General features: G+C 55.4%; 1 protein-coding gene across 2 annotated transcripts in view; it reads left to right on the plus strand.

The window, feature by feature from the left end:
- Positions 1–21,224, plus strand: part of SMPD4 (sphingomyelin phosphodiesterase 4) — a 30,390-nt gene extending 9,166 nt beyond the window's left edge. The window contains exons 9-20 of one of the 2 annotated variants that reach the window (XM_007964559.3): positions 5,080–5,212; positions 8,258–8,329; positions 11,380–11,466; positions 15,250–15,395; positions 15,973–16,063; positions 16,521–16,621; positions 17,387–17,550; positions 18,132–18,337; positions 18,699–18,932; positions 19,184–19,315; positions 19,463–19,591; positions 19,746–21,224. In XM_007964559.3, the coding sequence (XP_007962750.3) occupies positions 5,080–5,212; positions 8,258–8,329; positions 11,380–11,466; positions 15,250–15,395; positions 15,973–16,063; positions 16,521–16,621; positions 17,387–17,550; positions 18,132–18,337; positions 18,699–18,932; positions 19,184–19,315; positions 19,463–19,591; positions 19,746–20,075 (1,825 nt within the window). In that variant the 3' untranslated portion in view covers positions 20,076–21,224. The remainder of the gene's footprint in view (positions 1–5,079; positions 5,213–8,257; positions 8,330–11,379; positions 11,467–15,249; positions 15,396–15,972; positions 16,064–16,520; positions 16,622–17,386; positions 17,551–18,131; positions 18,338–18,698; positions 18,933–19,183; positions 19,316–19,462; positions 19,592–19,745) is intronic. The other variant, XM_037987078.2, reaches the window with a different exon arrangement.
- The last annotated feature ends 919 nt before the right edge of the window (positions 21,225–22,143 follow it).

Genomic DNA, 22,143 nt, shown 5'->3' on the forward strand with positions numbered 1-22,143 from the left:
GCTCTTCCGTAAGCCTGGTCAGTTGCATCGCCCACGGGGACAATGTTGTCACCCTTTGTCTGGGGTTCCCCAATTTTTCTTATGCCTCATTCCCCACCCCTAGCTGTCTTAGCACAGATGGGGGGGGCAGTGTGGAGGGCAATCTGTCCTTAGTTTTCAGTGTCTTTGGCCATCACTGAAGCTCTCAGGTCCCTGGAGGCCTCCCTGGCCTTCATGGGAATGTGTTGTGTTGTGCATGGAGCAGCCCTCCCCACGGGCAGTGTCTGAGCCGGGGAGCAGGGTGGAAAGGTTGTCCTGTGAGCAAAAAACATGGAAATCTCTTTGGGCCCCGGAGCAGGTCGAAGGGGAGGCCCTGGGCCAAAGAGCCTGTTGTGCCAGTCTAAACAGGCTAGGCCTGATGGCCGCCTGCACAGGTAGGGAGTGCAAACCAGGGGCTCTCATGCCTGGCTGTCATGGGTCCTCAGTGGGCCCTAACGCAGGGCCTCTTGGCCGACTTCCCAGGAGACCCTCTTGCCCCGGCAGCAGCTGCCTATGCACCTCTGACCATCCTTAATCTCACTGGCCCGTCGCCTTCCCTGGGAAGCTGCATGCAGGCCCCTTCCTGCGGATGCTGGCCCACCCCAGATCTGCTGGCATATGCAAGGCAGGCCAGGCCTTTACGTCCAGTTCACACATGTGGACAGATTCCCCAGAGGGTGGAGGGGAGAAAGGGAGCAGCAGGGAGGAGACGTGCCCGGTTGGTGGCAGTGATCACTGACCCTGAAATGTTGCTGCTCCTGTGGAGGGCTTGGAGGCGAGGCAGATTCACACCCTCTCAGATGCACAGTCCAGCTGCCAAGCGGTTTTTGATGCCTTGTTTTAACTTTTTGGGTTTTTTAATTTAATTTTTTCTTTTAGAAATTATATATGTAGGCTGGGAGCAGTGGCTCACACCTGTAATCCCAGCACTTTGGGAGGCCGAGGCAGAGGGATCGCCTGGGATCAGGAATTCGAGATCACCCTGGCCAATACGGTGAAACCTCGTCTCTACTAAAAGTACAAAAATTAGCTGGGCCTGGTGGCAGGTGCCTGTAATCCCAGCACTTTGGGAGGCTGAGGCGGAGGGATCACCTGAGGTCAGGAATTCGAGACCACCCTGGCCAATACGGTGAAACCTCGTCTCTACTAAAAGTACAAAAATTAGCTGGGCATGGTGGCAGCTGACTGTAATCCCAGTTACTCAGGAGGCTGAGGCGGGGGAATCACTTGAACCCAGGAGACGGAGGTTATGGTGAGCTAAGGTCACGCCACTGCACAAAAAAGAAAAAAAAAGAAGTATATGTATGGTTTGGGTTTTTTTTCTTTGGAGACGGAGTCTCTTTCTGTTGTCTATGTTGGAGTGATGCAGTGGCACGATCTCGGCTCACTGCAACCTCCGCCTCCTGGGTTCAAGCGATTCTCCCGCCTCAGCCTCGCGAGTAGCTGGGATTACAGGCACAGGTCAGCATGCCCGGTTATTTTTTGTATTTTTTTGTAGAAACAGTTTCACCATGTTGGCCAGGCTGGCCTCAAACCCTTGACCTCAGGCAATCCGTCTGCCTCGGCCTCAGACAAAGTGCTGGGATTATAGGTGTGAGCTACTGTGCCCAGCCTTTTTTAAAATTAAATTAAATTAAATTAAATTTTTTTTGAGACAGTGTCTGGCTTGGTTGTCCAAGCTGGAGTGCAGTGTTGTGATCACAGCTCACTGCAATGTTGACCTCCTGAGCTCAAGTGATCCTCCCACTTCAACCTGCGAAGTAGCTGGTACTGTAAGCATGCACACACCCAGCTTTTATTTTATTTTTTTGTAAGATGGGTCTTGCTATGTTGCCCAGGCTGCTCTAGAACTCCTGGGCTCAAGCCATCCTCCTGCCTCAGCCTTCCAAAGTTCAGGGATTACAGGCATGAACCACCACACTGGTCCATTGTGGGCTTTTTTTTTTTTTTTTTGACAGGGTCTTGCTCTTGTTGCCCAGGCTGGAGTGTCGTGGCGCTGTCTCTGCTTCAAGTGATTCTCCTGGCTCAGCCTCCCGAGTAGCTGGGACTATAGGTGCCTGTCACCACGCCCAGCTAATTTTTGTATCTTTAGTAGAGACAGGGTTTCACCATATTGACCAGGCTGGTCTTGAACTCCTGACCACAAGTGATCTGCCCACTTTTACCCCTTAAAGTGCTGGGATTACAGGTGTGAGCCACCACTCCTGGCCTAGCCATTACGTATTTTTAAAGACGGTCTTACTCTGTCACACAGGCTGGAGTACAGTGTCACAGTCATCACTTGGTGGCACAATCATCACTCAAGCCAGCCTGTCACCTCAGTGACTACAGGCATGCGTCACTACAGCCAGCTAATGTAAAAAAAAAATTTTTTTCTTGCAGCAATATGGGGATGCCTTGCTGTGTTGCCCAGGATGGTCTTGAACTCCTGGCTTCAGCAGTCTTCCTGCCTCAGCTTCCCAAGTAGCTGGAATTACAGGTGCAAGCCACCACACCTAAGTTTTTATTTTGGAATAACTTCAGACTTACAGAAAAGTTTCCATGCATGATAAAAATAACTTGCAGGCCGAGCACGGTGGCTCACGCCTGTAATCCCAACACTTTGGGAGGCCAACGTGGGAGGATCGCTTGGGACCAGGAATTCGAGACCAGTGTGGGCAACGTCGGGAGACCTCATTTCTACAAAAAATAAAATTAGTCAAGTGTGGTGATGTGCAGCTATGGTCCCAGCTACTCAGGAGACTGAGGTGGGAAGATCACTTGTGCCCAGGAGCAGTGAGCTGTGAGCTGTGAGTGTGCCACTGCACTCTAGCCTGGGGTAACAGAACAAGATCCTATCTCGGAAAAAAAAAAAGAAACTTTCATAGACCCTTCACCCAGATTTCCAAATTGTTAACATTTTGCTGCATCTGTTGTTTTCGACCTCTATTGTATGTGTTTTTTTCTCTAAGCCAATATGAGTAAGCTAAAGGATATAACACTACTTGACCTTTTAATATTTCAGTGTATTTCCTAGAAGCGAATGCATTATCCTATATAGTCACAGTATAACCATGACTATAACCACACTAGAAAGTTAGTATTGCCACCAGGCCACACATTGTGTGCAGTGATGTTTCACAGGCTCACCCACTGTATGCAGTGATATTTCTAGTCCCCTTCAGTCAGGAATGGTCCCTTGCCTTTCTGTCTTTCCTGACCTTGACCCCTCCAGAGCATGTGCCACCCCTTAGGCTGTCTGGTATTTGCTGGTGACTAGGCCTAGCACAGGCTTTGTTGGCAGGAGTACCGTAGTGGGACACCTGGTCCTTGCCAAGTGCCCTTTATCAGCGGGTGAAAAAAGGTGTCGGTCAGGTTTTTTCACTGTGCAATAATTACTTTGTGCCCAGATTAAATAGTAACGAGGCTGAGCACCGTGACTCATACCTGTAATCCCAGCACTTTGAGAGGCTGAGGTGTGCGGATCACTGGAGCTCAGGAGTGTGAAATCAGCCCAGGCAATGTAGCAAAATCCCATTTCTACCAAAAATTTAAAAATTAGCCAGGCGTGGTGGCGTGCGCTTGTAATCTCAGCTCCTTGAGAGACTGAGGTGGGAGGATTGCTTGCACCCAGGAGGCGGAGGTGGCAGTGAGCCAAGATCATGCCTGTATACTCCAGCTTGGGCTACAGAGTGAGATCATATCTCAAAAACAAACAAAAAAACATCAATAGTGAGAGCCTGGGCAACACAGCACAAAACTGTTTTAGCCAGCCAGACACAGTGGCTCACACCTATAATCCCCAGCACTTTGGGAGGCTGAGGTGGGCAGATCACCTGAGGTCAGGAGTTTGAGACCAACCCGGCCAATATGGTGAAACCACGTCTCTACTAAAAATATAAAAATTGGCCAGCCATGGTGGCACATGCCTGCAGTCCCGGCTACTCCAGGAGGCTGAGGCAGGAGAATCGCTTGAATCCAGGAGGTGGAGGCTGCAGTAAGCTGAGATCGTGCCATTGCACTCCAGCCAGGCATGGTGATGTTGGTCCCATCTACCTGGGAGGCCTAAGTCTAGGAGGTTGAGGTTGCAGTGAACTGTGATTGCATCATTGCACTCCAGCCTGGGCAACAGGATAAGATCCTGTCTCAAAAAAAAAAAGAAAAAAAAAAAAAAAAATTGATAACGAGGATTTACCTGAAAGATGTATGGAGACTATGTAATTATCACTAGTATTAACATCCACTTTTGATTCTCCCCTTTTTTCAAATTGATTTTATTTGCAGACAGGGTCTTATTCTCTTACTCTAGGCTGGAGTGCAGTGGTACGATCTCTGCTCACAGCAGCCTCAACCTCCTGGGCTCAAGTGATCCTCCCATCTCAACCTCCCAAGTGTCTGGGACTACAGGCAGGCATACCACTCCTGGCTAATTTTTGTGTTTTTTTGTGGAGACAGGATTTTGCCATGTTGCCCAGGCTGGAAATTTCTTAATTTTTTAGAAACAGGGTCTTGCTCTGTCACCCCAGGCTGGCGTGAAGTTGGCATGATCATTTGTCACTATAGCCTCAACTTGTGGGCCCAGGCCATTCTTCCTCCTCAGCCTTCTAAGTAGCTAGGACTACAGGCACATGCCACCAGGCCCAGCTGTTTTATGTTTCAATGTTTTTGTGGAGATGGATTCTCACTTTGTTGCCCAGGCTGATCTCAAATGCCTGGCCTCAAGAAATCCTCCTGCCTTGGTCTCCCAAGGTGCTGGGATTACAGGTGTGAGCCCCTATGCCCAACCTCGCTGTTGAGGTTGACCAAATTAGCTATTAATAGGGCAGTTACCAAATGGTGGTTCTCTAACTTCATCCCGCCTTCATTAATTAGTGGGTCAGTGGTCACTGTGGTAAGGAGGACTTCTCTCTGTGCTATTGATTTATTCAGGTATATCAGTGTGATCAGGGACTGGGAGGAGGGGCATTGCGCTATTGAGCAACTTGTAATCTGTTCCTGCTCTCCTTGATTTTGAGATCCAGATTGCCCCTGGCTAGGCCAGCAGGAGCCTGTAATTCGGGCCTGTTTCTGTGTCTCCCTCAGGACACCAGCCATGCCCTTTGCTTCCTATGGCCTCCACCACACTAGCCTCCTGAAGCGACACATCTCTCATCAGACGTCTGTGAATGCAGACCCCGCCTCCCATGAGATCTGGAGGTCTGAAACTCTGCTCCAGGTGAGAGTTGAGCTGGTCAAAAGAAACTGTTCAGCCAGCCAGGCTCAGTGGCTCACGCCTATAATCCCCAGCACTTTGGGAGGCCAAGGTGGGCAGATCACCTGAGGTCAGGAGTTTGAGACCAACCTGGCCAATATGGTGAAACCACGTCTACTAAAATTACAAAAATTGGCCAGCCATGGTGGCACATGCCTGCAGTCCCAGCTACTCGGGAGGCTGAGGCAGGAGAATCGCTTGAACCCAGGAGGTGGAGGCTGCAGTAAGCTGAGATCGTGCCATTGCACTCCAGCCTGGGTGACCGAACTAGACTCCATCTCAAAAAAAAAAAAAAAGAAAAAAGAAACTGTTTCGCCACCTTCCACTATGTGGGACAGAGTCCCAGAGATGGCCCCTCAGCCTGGGGCTGATTTTAAATTGTTGGTATTTTCCTGCAATGACGATTTAGAAAACATGAAAATAAATCTACCCACCCTTCTAACTTACATGTCATTGATGGTGCTTTTCATCCCAGGATCCCCGTCCATGGAATTCGTTTTGTTTTGCCTGTGGCGATATGATTGTCGCAGAGTCTTTTGGTTTCCGTCTCCCGTGTTGTTGGAGATGTTTCCTGTGATTACCATTATGTGGATATTAAGCCCTGCCCCAGTAGCATTTTTATGACACTGAATGGTGAGGGGTCTGTGCAGCCTTCACAGGCCTTCCATTGATTCAGGGGATCCAAGTAGTAGGTGTCAGATTTCCTTGTCTGCCCAGAGGGGCTGCAGCCTGTCAGGATGGCATGGGCTGGCTCACTCACTGAGTGCTGGCCAGCTCCCAGGTCCTGACTGTGTCTTCTAGGCACACATCAGAGAGCTTCAGCAGGTGCTGCTTCTGACGCTGGATCCTGGGGCTGACTTGGTAGCCACAGCCTTGCTGTTGACAGCCTGGCCTGTAGATGAGATAGGATTCCGTCTTCCACCTTGTGTGTAACTCCTAGGATTTGGAGTGCTGCGCTTTTTGAAGCCTCCACACCATTTCACAGCATCCTCGCAGGGTGGAATGGTAAGAGCCGTTGCCCCTGTTCACAGAGGGGACTGTGATGCCCAGATGACTCTTGGCTGTGTGGACTGTGGGCTGTGCTGGCTGTGAAGAGGGCAGGAGATGGTGACACAGGGCTTATAGGGCCGAACTGGAAGGTACTGCTGTGTCCTGGACCAAAGCTTTTTTTTTTTTTTTTTGAGATGGAGTCTCCCTCTGTTGTCCAGGCTGGAGTGTGGTGGCACAATCTTGGCTCAGTGCAACCTCCACCTCTCAGGTTCAAGTGATTCTCCTGCCTCAGCCTCCCAAATAGCTAGGATTCCAGGTGCCCACTGCCATGCGCAGCTAATTTTTGCATTTGTAGTAGAGATGGGGTTTCACCATGTCTTGAACTCCTGACCACAAGTGATCCATTTGCCTCAGCCTCCCAAAGTGTTGGGATTACAGGCGTGAGCCACCCTGCCCAGCCCTTTTTGTTTTTTTAATTAAGAAAAAAATTTTAATTATATACATAACATAAAATTTATTGTCTTAACCATTTCCAAGTGTACAGTCAGTAGTGTTAAATATATTCATGTTTTTGTGCATCCAATCTCCAGAATGCTTTTCTTCTTGCAAAACTGAAACTGAACCAGCCCGGGCGCAGGGGCCTCACACCTCTAATCTTAGCACTTTGGGAGGCCAAGCAGGGAAGGATTGCTCAAGGCCAGGAGTTCAAGACCAGCCTGGCCAACATAGTGAGACCCTATCTCTTTTAATGAAAAACAAAGAAATCAAACCATTAAACAATTCCCCACCCAGCACCTGGTAACCACTATTCTGCTTTCTGTTTCTATGGATTTGACTCCTAGATCTCATACCCAGAGTATTTGTAGCATATAGTGCTTATTTGTGTATGACTAGCATGCTTCACTTAGCATAATGGACAAAGATTAATCCATGTTATAGCATGTATCAGAATTTCCTTGCTTTGTAAGACTGAATAGTGTTCCATTGTGTGGATGTACCACATTGTGTTTGTTTGTTTATCTCTCAATAGATACTTGAGTTGCTTCTTTTTTTTTTAGAGACCAAGTTTTGCTTTTGTTGCCAGGCTAGAGTGCAGTGGCGCGATTTTGGCTTTCCGCAACCTCTGCCTTTCAGGTTCAAGCGATTCTCCTGCCTCAGCCTCCCAAGTAGTTGAGCTGGAATTACAGGCATGTGCCACCATGCCCGGCTAATTTTGTATTTTTAGTAGAGACGAGGTTTCTCCATGTTGGGTCAGGCTGGTCTCGAACTCTTGACCTCAGGTGATCCACCTGCCTTGGCCTCCCAAAGTGTTGGGATTACAGGCGTGAGCCACTGTGCCCAGCCCTTTTTGTTTTGTTTTTAACAGGTTCTAACTTTGTTGCCAGGCTAGAGTGCAGTGGTGCAATCTTGGCTCACTGCAGCCTCAAACTCCTGGGCTCAAGCAATCCTCCCACCTCAGACTCCCAAGTTGCTGGGACTATAGGTGTGATGCCCCAACACACCCAGCTGATTTTTGTATTTTTTGTAGAGAGAGATTTTCACTATGTTGGCCAGGCTGGTCTTGAACTCCTGGCCTCAGGTAATCGACCCACCTCGGCCTCCCAAAGTGCTGGGATGACAGGGCTGAGCCACCGTGCCTGTTGATTGCCTTTTTACTCTATCAATAGTATCTTTTCATGCTCAAGAGTGCTGATTTTGATGAAGTCTAACTGTCTGTTTTTTTCCTTTTGTTGCCTGTCCTTTGGGCGTCATATCTAAGTAACCATTGCCAAATCTAGTGTTATGAAGTTTTCTCCCATGTTTTCTTCTGAGAGTTTATGGTTTTAGTTCTTGTCCTCAGGTCGCTTACGCATTTTGAGTTATATTTTGGCGATGGAGTGAAGGAAGGGCCCAGCTTCACCGTTCTGCATGTGGATATTCTGTGTTCCCAGCTCTGCTTGTTGGAGGCACTGTCCTTTCCCCACTGAACAGTCTGGCACCATTGTTGAGAATGTTTGACTAGCTAATGCTTTTTTGCAGGTTTTTGTTGAAATGTGGCTTCATCACTATTCCTTGGAGATGTATCAAAAAATGCAGTCCCCTCACGCCAAGGTATGTTTCCACAGTTTTTCTTCCCACCTCCTGCTTCTGACCCTGCTCAACCTGCTGCTGCTTATCCTGCCTCTGAGTGAGTTTTCACACACTGAACGGTGGGAAGCAGAAACCCACCACCCACTTGTCACTCAGAAGCTGAATAAGAAGTGGGCATCGTTCTCTCGTTCCTGGTGGCGGGCAGGGGGTGTTGCACCCTGTCGTGTAGACACTTGAGGACTGGAGGTCTGGCCTCTCCAGGGCCCACCCTGTGCAGCTTCCTGAGCCCCCTCCCTGGCAGCGGGAACAGATGAGGTTGTGATGCTCTTGCTCTGAGGGTGGGGGAGCTTCGATGCTCTGGGAGCCACGTTCTCGTCTGTCTCCTCGACCATCAGCAGTGGCATTGTGCTTTCCCATGAAGGGGTGGCTTGGAGCCTCCTTTGCCTGCTCCCCCTACTCCCCCACCTCCTCCAGAGCATGAGCAAGCAGCCCTTCTCCTGGTGGGTGGCACCTGGTGCCCCCCTGCATGCAGCCTGGCTTGCCTCCTCTCCCTCCCTCTCTCCTCTCCCCGCTCGTTCTCGGGGCAACACGCTGCTTGCAGATGCCTGGAGGTGGCGGAGGCCCTGGGTCGCTCTTGCTGTTGCTGTTCCTGGAGCTAGCACCGCCCCCCCTCCACCGGAATGGGCAGAGTGAGAAAGCAGCTAGGTGAACCTTAGATCTCCAGTCAGTCACCCTCCATGGAGCAGCTTGACTCATGCCTATCTGGGCCCTTGCCTGAGATGTGGCGTCTGTGCATCACTATGCTTGGGAAACCTTGACTGTGTCACTGACAGATTTACTGAGGGCTTCCTCCAGAATGTGGGTGATGGAGTTAAACTTCAGAGGAGCATCCTGTCACTTTTCTTCGGGTTCTGGTGAAGAGCTGTGGGTCTGCTTCTGCCACAGTCTCTACAGCCAGTTCCAGGGCCCCATGCTTTGCCATGTGAAGGCTCTCTCAGAGCATAGGGTCCCCCAAATCCTCACCCTCAGAATCACAGGGGTGGAGAATGGGGGAAAGCTGAGGACCCCATCTTGGGCCTCCTGAGTCACAGAGAGCCTGCAGCCCCCTCCCTGCTTCCAGAGCAGACTTGCTTCATGTCCCTGGCTGGTGCCTGGGGGCCTGGTTATTCCCCAGGCCTGCTCCTCCCGTGGGGCTCTGGGTCCCTCACTCAGCACTAGTGCGTGTGGCGTGGCGTGGCGTGGCCTGGCAGGGGCAGGGGCAGGGGCCACCACACTGCATTGTGTTCCGGTTGCTCCTTCTGCCTTCTGAGGGAGTGGAAGCACACCTACTTCCCAGAGTCAGCCAGAAAGACTCTTTTGGGCTGTCACCTGTGAGGATTCTGTGTCCTCACGGGTCAGAGGAAGGGCAGGGGGCTGTCCCTGTGGAGCGCAGGAGGTGCAGTTCCCTTCTTCCCCACATTCGCTTCCTCTGGGCCAGACCTTGGGGTGGGTGGGCCCTGCTCAGAATACCTTCAGTGGCTGAACCAAGTCCCCAGGGATGCTTCGCCTCTTCCAGTTCAGGCAAAACACAAAACGCAAGAAAACTTGGTGGGTGGGAGCCAGAGAAAGGCAGCTATAGAGGTCTGTGTCCCCCAAGGCTCTTGCCGCTTGCGCAGGCCTGTGCTACACATACTGCTGTGCAGAAATCCCTGTCTGTCCCCGCTAGCCCTTATTTTCAGATGCAGGAAGTGAGGCTCCTGGGGTCATCCTCCTCACCCTGATTGAGTCCAGGATGCGTGCTTGTTCCCCAGTGGCCCTGTGGGCAGTAAGGATGGCCATGGCGCTGCAGGCCACTGTGTTCCTGCAAGCAAGGGCAGAGACACACTGGGGAACTGTGTGTCTGATTCCTCCCTGAGCCCCAGGTCTGGCACAGGGGAAGGCTGTGGAGGGCAACACCTCCCTGCCCTGCTCCTTCGCTCCCTGCTCTGTGTGTCATGGTAACTGGCGAGTGTTCTGATCTCTCCTTTGTGGAGCCCAGTGGGTGCGCTGCTTGGGCAGGAGGCATGTTGCTGGCGAGGCAGGATGTGTACCAGGCTGGCTCTGGCTGCACTGGGCTGAGGGGTGCTTCGGCAGGCCGTGGTGCTGCGGGGCAGTAGGTTGGAGGGCCCTGGCTAGGAACCAGCTCAGCCTCAGGTTCCTGCTGCCTCTGGGTGTGTGGCTGTGGCCAGATCCTCAGCTGTGTCTGGAGGGGGGAGTTTCTGGTGCGGTAGGAGAGGCTGCCTCCAGGAGTCAGAGCTGGTGTGCACACCCCCTTAGCTGACCTCCGTACTGTGGGGGGGAGGGCAGGGCCTGGTGGCCTGAGCCTGTGCTCCTCGTCTCTGTGCTACCCCTGGGGAACTGTCTTCGCCCTCAGTTCTCAGAGAGCCACATGGAGGGGACACTGATTGAGTTTTAGACACATAGGAATTGATCATGTCTTATACCAATTTGGTAAATTTCTTAAGACAATCCAGGGGAATCCAGTCAGTTCCACGTGTCTTTTCTGGGCAGAGTCCTCCTCCTGGAACATGCTCCGCGGGTTTTTCTGGGCCTCGGGATCTTGAGGTCTTGGAGACGGGCAGCATGTCCCAGCGAGGGCCCTGGGCTCTTGGAGGGCTCTGGTGTGCACGTGCTACACAGTGACCTCAGAGTCACTGGGGAGAATGGGTCCCATCCTGAAGGGCAGTGAGTTGGGCCCTTCCGATGAGCTAGAGAGGCCTTTAGGCCCCAGCAGTATTGAGGGGCCACCAGGTGACCTGGAGGGTCCATCTGCCCTGGCCTCCAGAGCTGAGGAGAGTGTGGCCACAGCCCTGGCCTGGCTTCGGAGGGGGGTGTTGCGCTGGCCCGCGCTGCTGGGACTGCAGTTGTTTGGATTGTCACTGACCGTGCTTTTGTTTTTGTTTTTTTCTCCTCACTCCTGGGCTTGTTCTCATTGCTTTCTTTCTCTCTCCGCTTCCCCCTCCCGTGTCTGGTTCTCTCTCTCCCCTTCCCCACCCCTCCTCTTGTCCTCTGCTCTTCTGCCTCTTCCGGCATCTCTCTGTTCCTTGTCTCAGCTGGAGGTTCTGCACTACCGACTCAGTGTCTCCAGCGCCCTCTACAGCCCCGCCCAACCCAGCCTCCAGGCCCTCCACGCCTACCAAGTACTGGCTCATTCGTTCCCTTCCCCCTGCCCAGAGTGCATGTCCATGCCTGGCAAAGCAAGGGGCCACCGGGGCCGGCCGCTGGTGACTCAGAGGCTAGTTCCAAGCAGAGCGAAGCCCCTGTGTCTGGGGGAGGCAGGGGTCAGCCTCCAGTTTGGCCTGGCCCGTGGCTTTGTAGTCTAGCTTGGTTGGGGGTGGGGCTGGTGGCTGTGTGGCAGAACAAGGCGGGTGGCCCTGGCTGTCCAGGCTCCCAGCCAGTGGAGGTGTCACAGGCTCTCCGGTGTTGGAGGCCCCGTGCTTGGCCCCGGTTTGAAACACTGGAGTCCTCAGGCCTCAGCAGTGGCCTGGTTCACTGCACTCTGCGGGGTCTGGTGCTCAGGAAGGAGCTGAAGACGCAGAGGCCTGGGACTTACGGGTGGTGTGGGTTCTGCCTTGTTTGGAACTGTCACCCAGCCTGGAGGTGCTGCGACCCAGAGCCTGCGTGTGAGGTGGGGGGGTGGGAAGGACCTAGGGCTTGACCCTATAGCCCACAGAAGCTGTCCGTCCTTGACAGTCCAGCCAGGACCTGGCCGTCACCTGGGGAGCCCTGGCCACTCACACACACCTCCAGAGGCGGATTAGAGTGGGTGGTGACCTCACAGAGGTTGTAGCTGCCTAGGCAGAAATGACAAGTGTGTGGATGGATTTGAGGTCAGTGAAACAGAGTTCAGACTTGTAGGGGACTTCAGGGATGACAGAGGAATCTGTGAGAGCCAGGGGAGACAGGCTTTGCTCACGGCCAGTGATCTGTCCCGCTCACCTGGGAAGGAGCACCCATGACTGAACAGGAATTAGAGCACAAGATGAGAAAACGTGTTGGCCCCTGAGCGCCGCTGGGCTGGGATGGCGGCCACAGCACATGGGGGTGCCTCATACCGCGGGAGCCACTCCAGAGGAGAGGAGGGACCTGAGGGGGCTTGGGCCAGGGAGGGAGGACAGTGTCCAGAAAGCATCTGGTAAACCCCGTGGTGGGAGGGGTGACCAGCGAGACCTAGGTGGGGTGAGCTGAGGTGCTGTGAGTCTCAGCCCAGTGGGAAATGTGGGTCTTTGGGGAGCACATCCTTAAGCAAGCAGGTGTGACTGTGGCCAGGGACTCCATGTGGGAACATGGCCCAGGAGGGGTGCCGAGCTGAGGGAGGAGTTTGGCTCAGCACACCTGTGGGAAAATAGCCTGAGAGGGTTCCGGGTGACTGCCGGGGGCAGGGGTGGACAGTGGGCCCTCCGATCCTTCGGAAGGACCAGGTGAGGTGGGGCAAGTGCACCAGCAGGGGAAAGCAGTTTTCCAGTTCCCATGTGGAGGTCGTCCCCTCCCCTGAGCCACAGGGAGGATGTTAGGGCTCAGGATCCTAGGCCAGGGTTGGAGGGAGGGCCTGGGCTGAGATTGGAGGAGGAGAAAGACCCTGGTCTAACGTCCCACCCACTGGTGCTCTTCTAGTTGTCAGTATAGGTACAGGTATCATGTCTCATACTTTTCTCCTTCCGTCTTTTCTTTTTTTTCTTTTTGAGACGGAGTCTTGCTCTGTTGCCCAGGTTGGAGTGCAGTGGCATGGTCTCGGCTCACTGCAATCTCCACCTCCCAGATTCAAGTGATTCTCCTGCCTCAGCCTCTTGAGTAGCTGGGATTACAGGCACGTGCCACCCACCCGGCTAAGTTTTGTATTTTTAGTAGAGACATAGTTTTACCATGTTGGCCAGGCTGGTCTCAAACTCCTGACCTCAAGTAATCTGCCTGCCTTGGCCTCCCAAAGTGTTGGGATTATAGGCGTGAATCACTGCACCCGGCCCTTTCTTCCAAAACAATGCAAATTCATTCCCAAAGACTTAGCGATACAGATAGATAGAGGAAAATCGCCAGCCACTATGGCTCACGCTTGTAATCCCAGCACTTTAGGAGTTCGAGGCAGGCTGATTGCTTGAACTCAGGAGTTTGAGACCAGCCTGGGCAACATGGCGAGACCCCTGTCTCTACAAAGAAATACAAAAATTAGCCTGGTGTAGTGGTGTGTGCCTGTGTTCCCAGCTACCCGGGAGGCTGAGGTGGGAGGATCCCTTGAGCCCTGGAGGCAGAGGCTACAGTGAGCCGAGATCACGACACTACACTCCAGCATGGGTGACAGAGTGAGACCCTGTCTCAAAAAAAGAAGAAAATGCCTCCCACCCTGTAGCTCCATCTTCAGACTCAGCCACTGATCTCTGGGGCTTGTCACCTGGACCTGTGGGGACAGTTTTCTGACGGGGAGACCTGAGTGGGCAGTGATATGGGCAGTGGCCCGTGCAGGGTCTGCAGCATCCCAGGATACACCCGGAGGCTGGGCCCTGCACCAACACACATGTATGAAGGCCCAAAGGGCTGGGGGACAAGCGTGGAGAGGCGAGCATGTCCACTCAGACTCAGGGCTCTGCCCTCAGCACCCTAACTCCCCTGCCTTCGTCAACTCTTAATGCTCCCACCTGCCCTCCCAATGCTAAGCAACCGGAGGAAGCCCATGGCCACCAAAAAGGCTTTCCTCTCCAGCTAGATCTCCAGGATCCTGCTTGTATGTCACAAATCAAAGTTTGGCCTAGGCTGGGCACAGTGGCTCAGGCCTGTAATCCCAGCACTTTGGGAGACCTGAGGTCCGGCCAACATGGTGAAATCCCATCTCTACTAAAAGTAAAAATTAGCTGGGCATGGTGGCACACACTTGTAGTCCCAGCTACTCGGGAGGCTGAGTCAGGAGATTCGCTTGAACCTGGGTGCGGAGGTTTCAGTGAGCCGAGATAGTGCCGCTGTGCTCCAGCCTGGGCGACAGGCTGGGAGACCTCGTCTCAGGAAAAAAAAAAAGTTTGGCCTGATATCCCTGACTGTGCTTTTGTCTTGGAGTTTTCCTGACCACAGGTCCCTGGGCAACAGAGGAAGTGACGCCCGGGGCTTCTGCTGGGCTGAGTTCTCATCTGGCTGTGTCCAGGATGAGGAGCAGGTGGAAGGATTTGGGGAGGAAAGCGAAGCCATAGGGTTCTTATTTTTGAACAAGGTCTTACTCTGTCACCCAGGCTGGAGTGTAGTGGCACAATCCTAGCTCACTGCAGCCTCAAACCCCTGGGCTCAAGTGATCCTCCCACCCTAGCCTCCTGAGTCGTTAGGACTATAGGTGTGTACCACCACACCCAGCTAACTTTTTAAAATTTTTCGTAGAGACCCGGTCTCCCTGTGTCGTCTAGGCTAATCTCTAACTTCTTAGTGGTCTTTCCGCCTCCGCCTCCCAAAGTGCTGGAATTACAGGTCTGAGGCACCACAGCTGGGTTCCATGTGCTTTCTGCACACACTTGGGAGGCTGGTGGGAGACCCTGGATCCAGAGCTTGGGGTGATGCTGGCTCTCTCCTGCCCTGAGGATCAAGACAGGCACCAGTGCCCAAGGGCACAGCCTGTGCCACCCACTGTGGGCTTGCAGCGGTGCAGAAGCAGGGCTGGGGGGCCCTCTGCAGATGTGTCTGTCTTAGTGAAGCCTCCCCAGGGTGGGCTGTGTGGGCGCTGGGCCAAGCACTTCCCTACCACAAGCTGGTCAGAGTTCAGACCAAGCAGTGTAAGGCACGTCCGCTGGGTGCCAGGCATAGCGGTGCCCCAGGGAGTTGCCCCACTCCCGACCTGGCTCGTGCCTCCTGCGGGGAAGCAGAGCAGCCGGATCAGGGCGGGATGTGGTCAGACCTGGAGGCCTAGTGGGTGCCACGTCCTTCCCAGGCCCTCACCCTCCTTCTCCACCTAGGAATCGTTCACACCTACTGAGGAGCATGTGTTGGTGGTGCGCCTGCTGCTGAAGCACCTGCACGCCTTTGCCAACAGCCTGAAGCCAGAGCAGGCTTCGCCCTCTGCCCACTCCCATGCCACCAGTCCCCTGGAGGAGTTCAAACGGTAGATGTCCCTTGCGGCTTCTCACCACTGCTATCTCCCCTGCGTTCCCCTCCTAAGGTGTCGCCCACAGCAGCCTCTCCCCAGGGCATGGAGGGCAGGGTGAGGGGAGTCCCTTTCCACTCGCAGAGCACGTGAGGCCTCTCCAGGCCTAGGCAGGTGCCCTCTCTCCCCACCCAGTTGGCTCCCAGAGCCTCTCTCTCCAGACTGGCCAGAGAGGCCCCATTGTGGTTCCATCTCTTGCATCTCATCTTTTTCAACCCTGTCAGGAGAAGAGCTGGGGCAGCCATGACTGCCAGGCCCATCAGGGCCAGCAGAGTGGGCTGTTTGTATGGGACTGAGGTGAGGTGTGTGCAGGAGCGGCACTGACTTGGCCGCCTGCGTGCTGTGTGTCCTTGGGATGTTCCCTAAACTCTCTGAACCTTGGTTTCTTCCTCTGAAGAATGGGGCTGAACCTCCTGCAGGTGCCCAGTGCTCTCCCCCGGCAGAGCTGCCCCTCACTGATGGGAGCCACGGGCTCACCTGTGAGCAGGGCCTCCTTACTGGGCAAGCAGCAGGTGACCCTCCCAATCCCCTGCAGGGCCGCTGTCCCGAGGTTCGTCCAGCAGAAACTCTACCTATTCCTGCAGCATTGCTTTGGCCACTGGCCCCTGGACGCATCGTTCAGAGCTGTGAGTTTTGGCCCCGTCACACATGTGCCTGTATCCTCTGTGTGCCCTGAGGTGGGAGGTCCTCTGGAGCAGATGAAGGAGGAGAGCAAGTGTTTTCACAGAGGCCTTGGCAAGGAGGGGGTCTTGGAGGGCCGCATTGTTCTTTCTGTTTGTTTCCAAATCCAACCCTCAGGAAAGCCCTGCGCTGTCCCACCTGTCTGGTGCAGGGCAGGTTCCTACCCTTACCTGACCAGGGAGCACTGTGCCCCTTGGGCTGGGAAAAGCCCACCTATGACCCTGGCTTCTGGAGGGCCAGCAAGAGAGCCAGACCTCACAGGGGTGTGTACGTCTCTCCTGCGCCCTCTGGGCGACGTGGGAAGAGCCAGTCCCACCCAGCTGCCGCCCGGGACTTGGGCTCCAGGCCACCAGAGGATTTGGCCCCCAGCCACTGAGCCCTCAGCACACACCTCCCCCACAGGTCCTAGAGATGTGGCTGAGCTACCTGCAGCCATGGCGGTATGCGCCTGACAAGCAGGCTCTGGGCAGCGACTCCCAGCCCCGGTGTGTGTCGGAGAAATGGTGAGCCTCAGCCCCTCTCACAGACAGGCACTGGCTCCCCCAGGTGGATATGGCTCCGGTGGGTGGAGGCCAGGCCAGAGGTCTGTGCTGGGGTCAGCCTGGCCCTGGCCCCCGTGGCCGCCTGCAGTCCTCTCCCAGCCCCTGCCGACTGGAGCACAGACCAGCCCTTCCTAGACTCAACTTTGCTAGGCCCTAGAATTGGTTTCTCATGGAAGCGGTGGGTGACCCATCCTGCCCTGTCCCCTCTCCCTTCTGTCGCAGACAAGTGTTCAGCCATCCCCAAACCATCCCTTGACTCTCATCAGCACAGAGCAGAGCAGTGGTGATCAAGCAGGGAATGAGGGAGGCCGCCTTCCCCTCATCCCCTGCTTGATGCTTACAGCAGTCCCCCAGGTTCTGTGGCACCTCACATGGCCACTGACCCCTCCCCTCACCCAAGGCCTTCCCCTTTGGACCCTCTGGGGGATCCTCCCTCAGCCCCCTCAGGCTTTGGGCCGGCCTCTGCCATGGTGGCTTCCGTTCTCTTGGAAAGGGGCCTCAGCCTTGCTAAGGATGTGGTGTCCTCAGAGGGCCTGGGTCTTACCTGCCTCTGTCCTGCCCTCCCTGCCTGCCCATCCCCCCCGAGTTGTCATCTGTGACAGCTTGTCACCTTGGCCAGGGAGAGTCTGAAAGCCCAAGGGTGAGCAAGGGCATTAGCGACATGGACCAGCACAGTCCCCACCTCCAGTTGGAAGACTGGCCCTGACCTGCCACCTCGGTCCCCAGGGCGCCCTTTGTCCAGGAGAACCTACTGATGTACACCAAGTTGTTTGTGGGCTTCCTGAACCGCGCACTCCGCACAGACCTGGTCAGCCCCAAGCACGCGCTCATGGTGTTCCGAGTGGCCAAAGTCTTTGCCCAGCCCAACCTGGCTGAGATGATTCAGAAAGGTAAGTCGTCAGCCTGGGCCAGCCTGGTAAACGTCGACCAAGCCAGACCAGGGCCAGGCCCTTAGCTGGAGGCGACCCGTCTTTAAGAGGGACCCACACGCCCAGAGTGGGCCCTAGCAAAGACTCCTGGGGCACATCTGTATGGTGAAGTCTGAAACCAGGTGGATCCTGCCTGCCCTGCAGCCACCAGGCACTCGTGGGGAGGATGGCAGGTGTGCCCACAGAGGGGGACTGCACGGTCCAAGCTGCGGCCCTGTGGCCCCGCCGTTTCTCCCTGGCGACTTGTGGTGGCCACTTGAGGAGGTGAGCCTGGACTCTGCCATGCATTCATCCTGGCTGGGTTGGGCGTTGGTTTCTGTTCCTCCTGCTGTTGTTTACCTCCTGCAGACAGTGCTGGGAGCTCTGTGAGCCACCTGCCCTCCTCAGCCACCTACTCTGTGGGAGATGCTGCCAGGCAGGGCCTCAGGAGGACACCCCTGGGTCACGGCTCCCCAGACACCTCGGAGGCACCCCAGAATTCTAAGTCGGGTACTCTGCCCCCGGGAAGTGGGTGCCAGGTTCGACCGTCTCTTGTCTCCTAGGTGAGCAGCTATTCCTGGAGCCAGAGCTGGTCATCTCCCACCGCCAGCACCGACTCTTCACGGCCCCCACATTCACTGGGAGCTTCCTGTCACCCTGGCCACCAGCAGTCACTGATGCCTCCTTCAAGGTGAAGAACCACGTCTACAGCCTGGAGGGCCAGGACTGCAAGTACACCCCGATGTTTGGACCTGAAGCCCGCACCCTGGTGAGTGGGCCAGCGGTGCCTGTCCTCAGGGCCCCTGGAGCCATGGGGCTGAGCAGAGCCGGGGAAGTGCTGTGATCTGGCAGGAAGGAGGGAGGCTGGGTGTAGATTTGTCGCCATATCTCCTTCCCCCGTTTTAGTAAAGTCTCATTTTTTCCTGATAACGCAGGCAGTGTTTGTTGGGAAATTTCAAATTTAGATGATCATCCTTTAGTCTTTAAAAGTCCTCTGGCGGAAGGTGCTCCTCCCGACGCTCAGCAGTCTGGCTGTGCATTGCTCTTGGGGCCCCCGGCCAGCCTGCCTGGGTGGCAGTACAGGCCTGTCCTGCTGGTGACCTGGTGACCTGCCCACACCTCCCTTGCAGGTCCTACGCCTCGCTCAGCTCATCACACAGGCCAAACACACAGCCAAGTCCATCTCAGACCAGTGTGCGGAGAGCCCGGCTGGCCACTCCTTCTTCTCATGGCTGGGCTTTAGCTCCATGGACACCAACGGCTCCTACCCAGCCAACGACCTGGACGAGATGGGGCAAGACAGCGTCCGGAAGACAGATGAATATCTGGAGAAGGCCCTGGAGTACCTGCGCCAGATATTCCGGGTACGACCTATGGGACCTGCCCCACGGCCCTCAGGGTCCCCTTCCCCGAAAGATCCTCTCCACCCAGCCTGTGCTCAGCCACGTACCAGTCCCAGGCCCCACACATACGGACCCAGTGTTGTGGGAGGCAGGCCCACACCTCGAGCGTCATATCTGGGTCCCCTTGTTGACACTGTTGTAGGCTGGTGGGGTGAAGACTGGTCCCCTCCCTTCATCTTGATGCTGAGGGCAGAGGCACTTCTCTCTGGCAGCTCAGCGAAGCACAGCTCAGGCAGTTCACGCTCGCCTTGGGCACCACCCAGGATGAGAACGGAAAAAAGCAGCTTCCCGACTGCATTGTGGGTGAGGACGGACTCATCCTCACGCCCCTGGGGCGGTACCAGGTGAGAGGCCCGTGTCTCAGAGGAGCATGGGCTGGGCCCTGCCCCATCCCTAGCTCCCTCCTCCCTCGTGAGCAGAGGCCATCAGGCTCTTCTGAGTTGTATGTGGGGCTGTGTTTTCTGACCCGTCTCTATGGCCTGGCTTTCTAGATCATCAATGGGCTGCGAAGGTTTGAAATTGAGTACCAGGGGGACCCAGAGCTGCAGCCCATCCGCAGCTATGAGATTGCCAGCTTGGTCCGCACGCTCTTCAGGCTGTCGTCTGCCATCAACCGCAGGGTGAGTGGGCAGGAAGACCGGCCTGGCCTCTTCAGAGAGGGTTCTGGATGCTCCTGCCCCGGGTGCAGTCCCGGGGTGGCTGGTGTGGGTGGGGCACTGCTGTCTTGAGGCCTGTGGTGCCACCACCCCACACCCCCATGCCTCTGTGCTTCAGTTTGCAGGACAGATGGTGGCTCTGTGTTCCCGGGACGACTTCCTCGGCAGCTTCTGTCGCTACCACCTCACAGAACCCGGGCTGGCTAGCAGGCACCTGCTGAGCCCCGTGGTGCGGAGGCAGGTGGCCGGCCACACCCGTGGCCCCAGGCTCAGCCTGCGCTTCCTGGGCAGTTACCGGACGCTGGTCTCGCTGCTGCTGGCCTTCTTCGTGGCCTCTGTGTTCTGCGTCGGGCCCCTCCCATGCACGCTGCTGCTCACCCTGGGCTACGTCCTCTACGCCTCTGCCATGACCCTGCTGACCGAGCGGGGGAAGCTGCACCAGCCCTGAGGATGTCAGCTGCCTTCAGAGCAGGCTGGGGGGATTTGCCACGCAGCCCCACCCTTGGGCCTGAGAGGACCTGGGAAGCCCCTCCAGGAGGGAACACGGTCATCCTCAGGCTTCTGGAGCGGGGTTCCTGCAGCCGCAGAGGCATCTAGAGGAAACGCAACCACGAAGGGAAGGCAGGCGGGGCCCAGCAAAGGAGTGGCTACCAGGGCTCAACAACCACGCTCTGTGACAGTGCAGAGCTCAGTGCCGGCCCCTGCCTCCCTCCGCCAAGGACTCGAGAGCCCAGCCAGTTCTTGGGGCCTTTTTCCAGCGCCCATTTGGGTACTCTGCCGCTAAGCTTGGGAGCCAGCCTGCCAACAGCCGCCTGGGCCTGGCCTCCTGACTGGCTGGCCTTGAGGTGGACAGAGCGGGTTGTGGCGCCGCCTCTCTCTGTGTGGGACCAGGATGGTGGCTCAGCCTCCACTCCAGGGAAGAATCAAAGTTTCTAGAGTCATGAGAAAACTATTGAGAGTGGCTCTCCTCTGATTCTTCACTGTGAGGGGCATTCTTCATGTTCTCCCAGCTGTTCCAAGACTGGGCCATAGAATTCTATGTTTCAGGAGCCTAAGACCCTCCCAGAGCCCAGGTGCTTCACCGCAGACCCCAAGCCATCGAGCACATCGCCCAGAGCAGTGGCCAACATCACGGACCCCTGTGCCTTGTCAGAGGTGCTGGTCCTCAGGTGTTGTGGACACTGCTGGGTCCACGGGGTCGGATTCTGCCCGTTTCTGCTCTGCAGCCAAAGACGGTCAGAAGCATTGTCGCTTCACTAGCATCAAGCGCTCAAAGACATGGCAGCCGTTCGATGGTACTTAACTATTCAAAATGACGACAACTGCAGATTCTCTGACAGAAACCAGCACGGGGTCTTCACCTTCCTTCACCCCACAGATGACACGCCAGGGACAACAGCATCTCAGTGGCGATTTCCAAACCGACCCTTTGTTTTTGCTGTGGGAGTTTGGGGGTTTGCTTTAATGTTTTTCAAATGGTAAATGTTGGGCTTTGTATTTTGATGTAAACTGAGAATAATGGCATTTCAGGGCCTGTGACCAAAAATCAAGCTTGTAACTCGACCATGGATCTGAATAAACCTGTCCTTGCTTCTGAGTCTTCTGGCACCTGGGCTCAGTCTCCAGGAGGTTCACCTGTACAGAGTCCCTGAGCACACGGGGGCTGCAGACACAGCTGCTGGGCACCCTGTCGGCCCCTCCCTGCAGTGTCCACAGGCCTGGGTCTCTGGCTTCCTGTTCTATCCTCTCTCAGAGGCACAGTGACTTTGCCGCGTCTTTACAAAAGATTCAAAAAGTTAGGCATGGTGGCTCACATGTGTGGTCCCAGCTACTCGGGACACAGTTGGGAGGATCGTCAGGACCCAGGAGGTCAAGGCTGCAGTGAGCCTTCATCACACCACTATACTCCAGCCTGGGTGACAGAGTGAGACCCTGTTCTCAAAGAAAAGCTGACCATCTGGAAAGTGTGCTGCCATGTCTATGGCTTCCGGAAGCTCTGAGGATTGCGGGAGTTGCTGGGGGCTGAACTGTCTGGCCAGGAGCGGGGGTGCAGACAAAAGCATATTGAGAACCAAGAACAGCAAAGCTGAGTGAGGGGTAGGGTCTTGGTGGCTGGGACCTGGACAGTGATGGCCACAAAGCCAGCTGGTGCTCAGAGGCTCCTGCCTGGGGAGCGAGGACAGCAGCAGGCAACTAGGTTCCAGCCACTTCCAGGTCGGGGGAAGGGACCTCGCCAATAAATTGGGATTTAAATTTTGCCGAGAGCTTTCACTCTAGAGAAAATGGGACTGCTGGGAGGAGAGCAGAAGCAAAATGCAGTTGGGGGGGCCCGGCCAGGAGGCACTTGGGGACTTCCAGGGAAGGCCTGTAGTTGGAGCAACTTGGGAAGCAGTTCTGTCTGGGGCACAAGGAGGAGGGACACCAGGCTGGAGGCAGGAGCGCCTGCACATTCTCGTCTCCACCCCTGGATGCCTCCAGAGTGGTCTGCCCTAACTGCCGCCGCCGCCTCAGCTCCT

Source organism: Chlorocebus sabaeus, chromosome 10 (genome assembly GCF_047675955.1).
Source record: "Chlorocebus sabaeus isolate Y175 chromosome 10, mChlSab1.0.hap1, whole genome shotgun sequence".
Taxonomy (NCBI): Eukaryota; Metazoa; Chordata; class Mammalia; order Primates; family Cercopithecidae; genus Chlorocebus; species Chlorocebus sabaeus.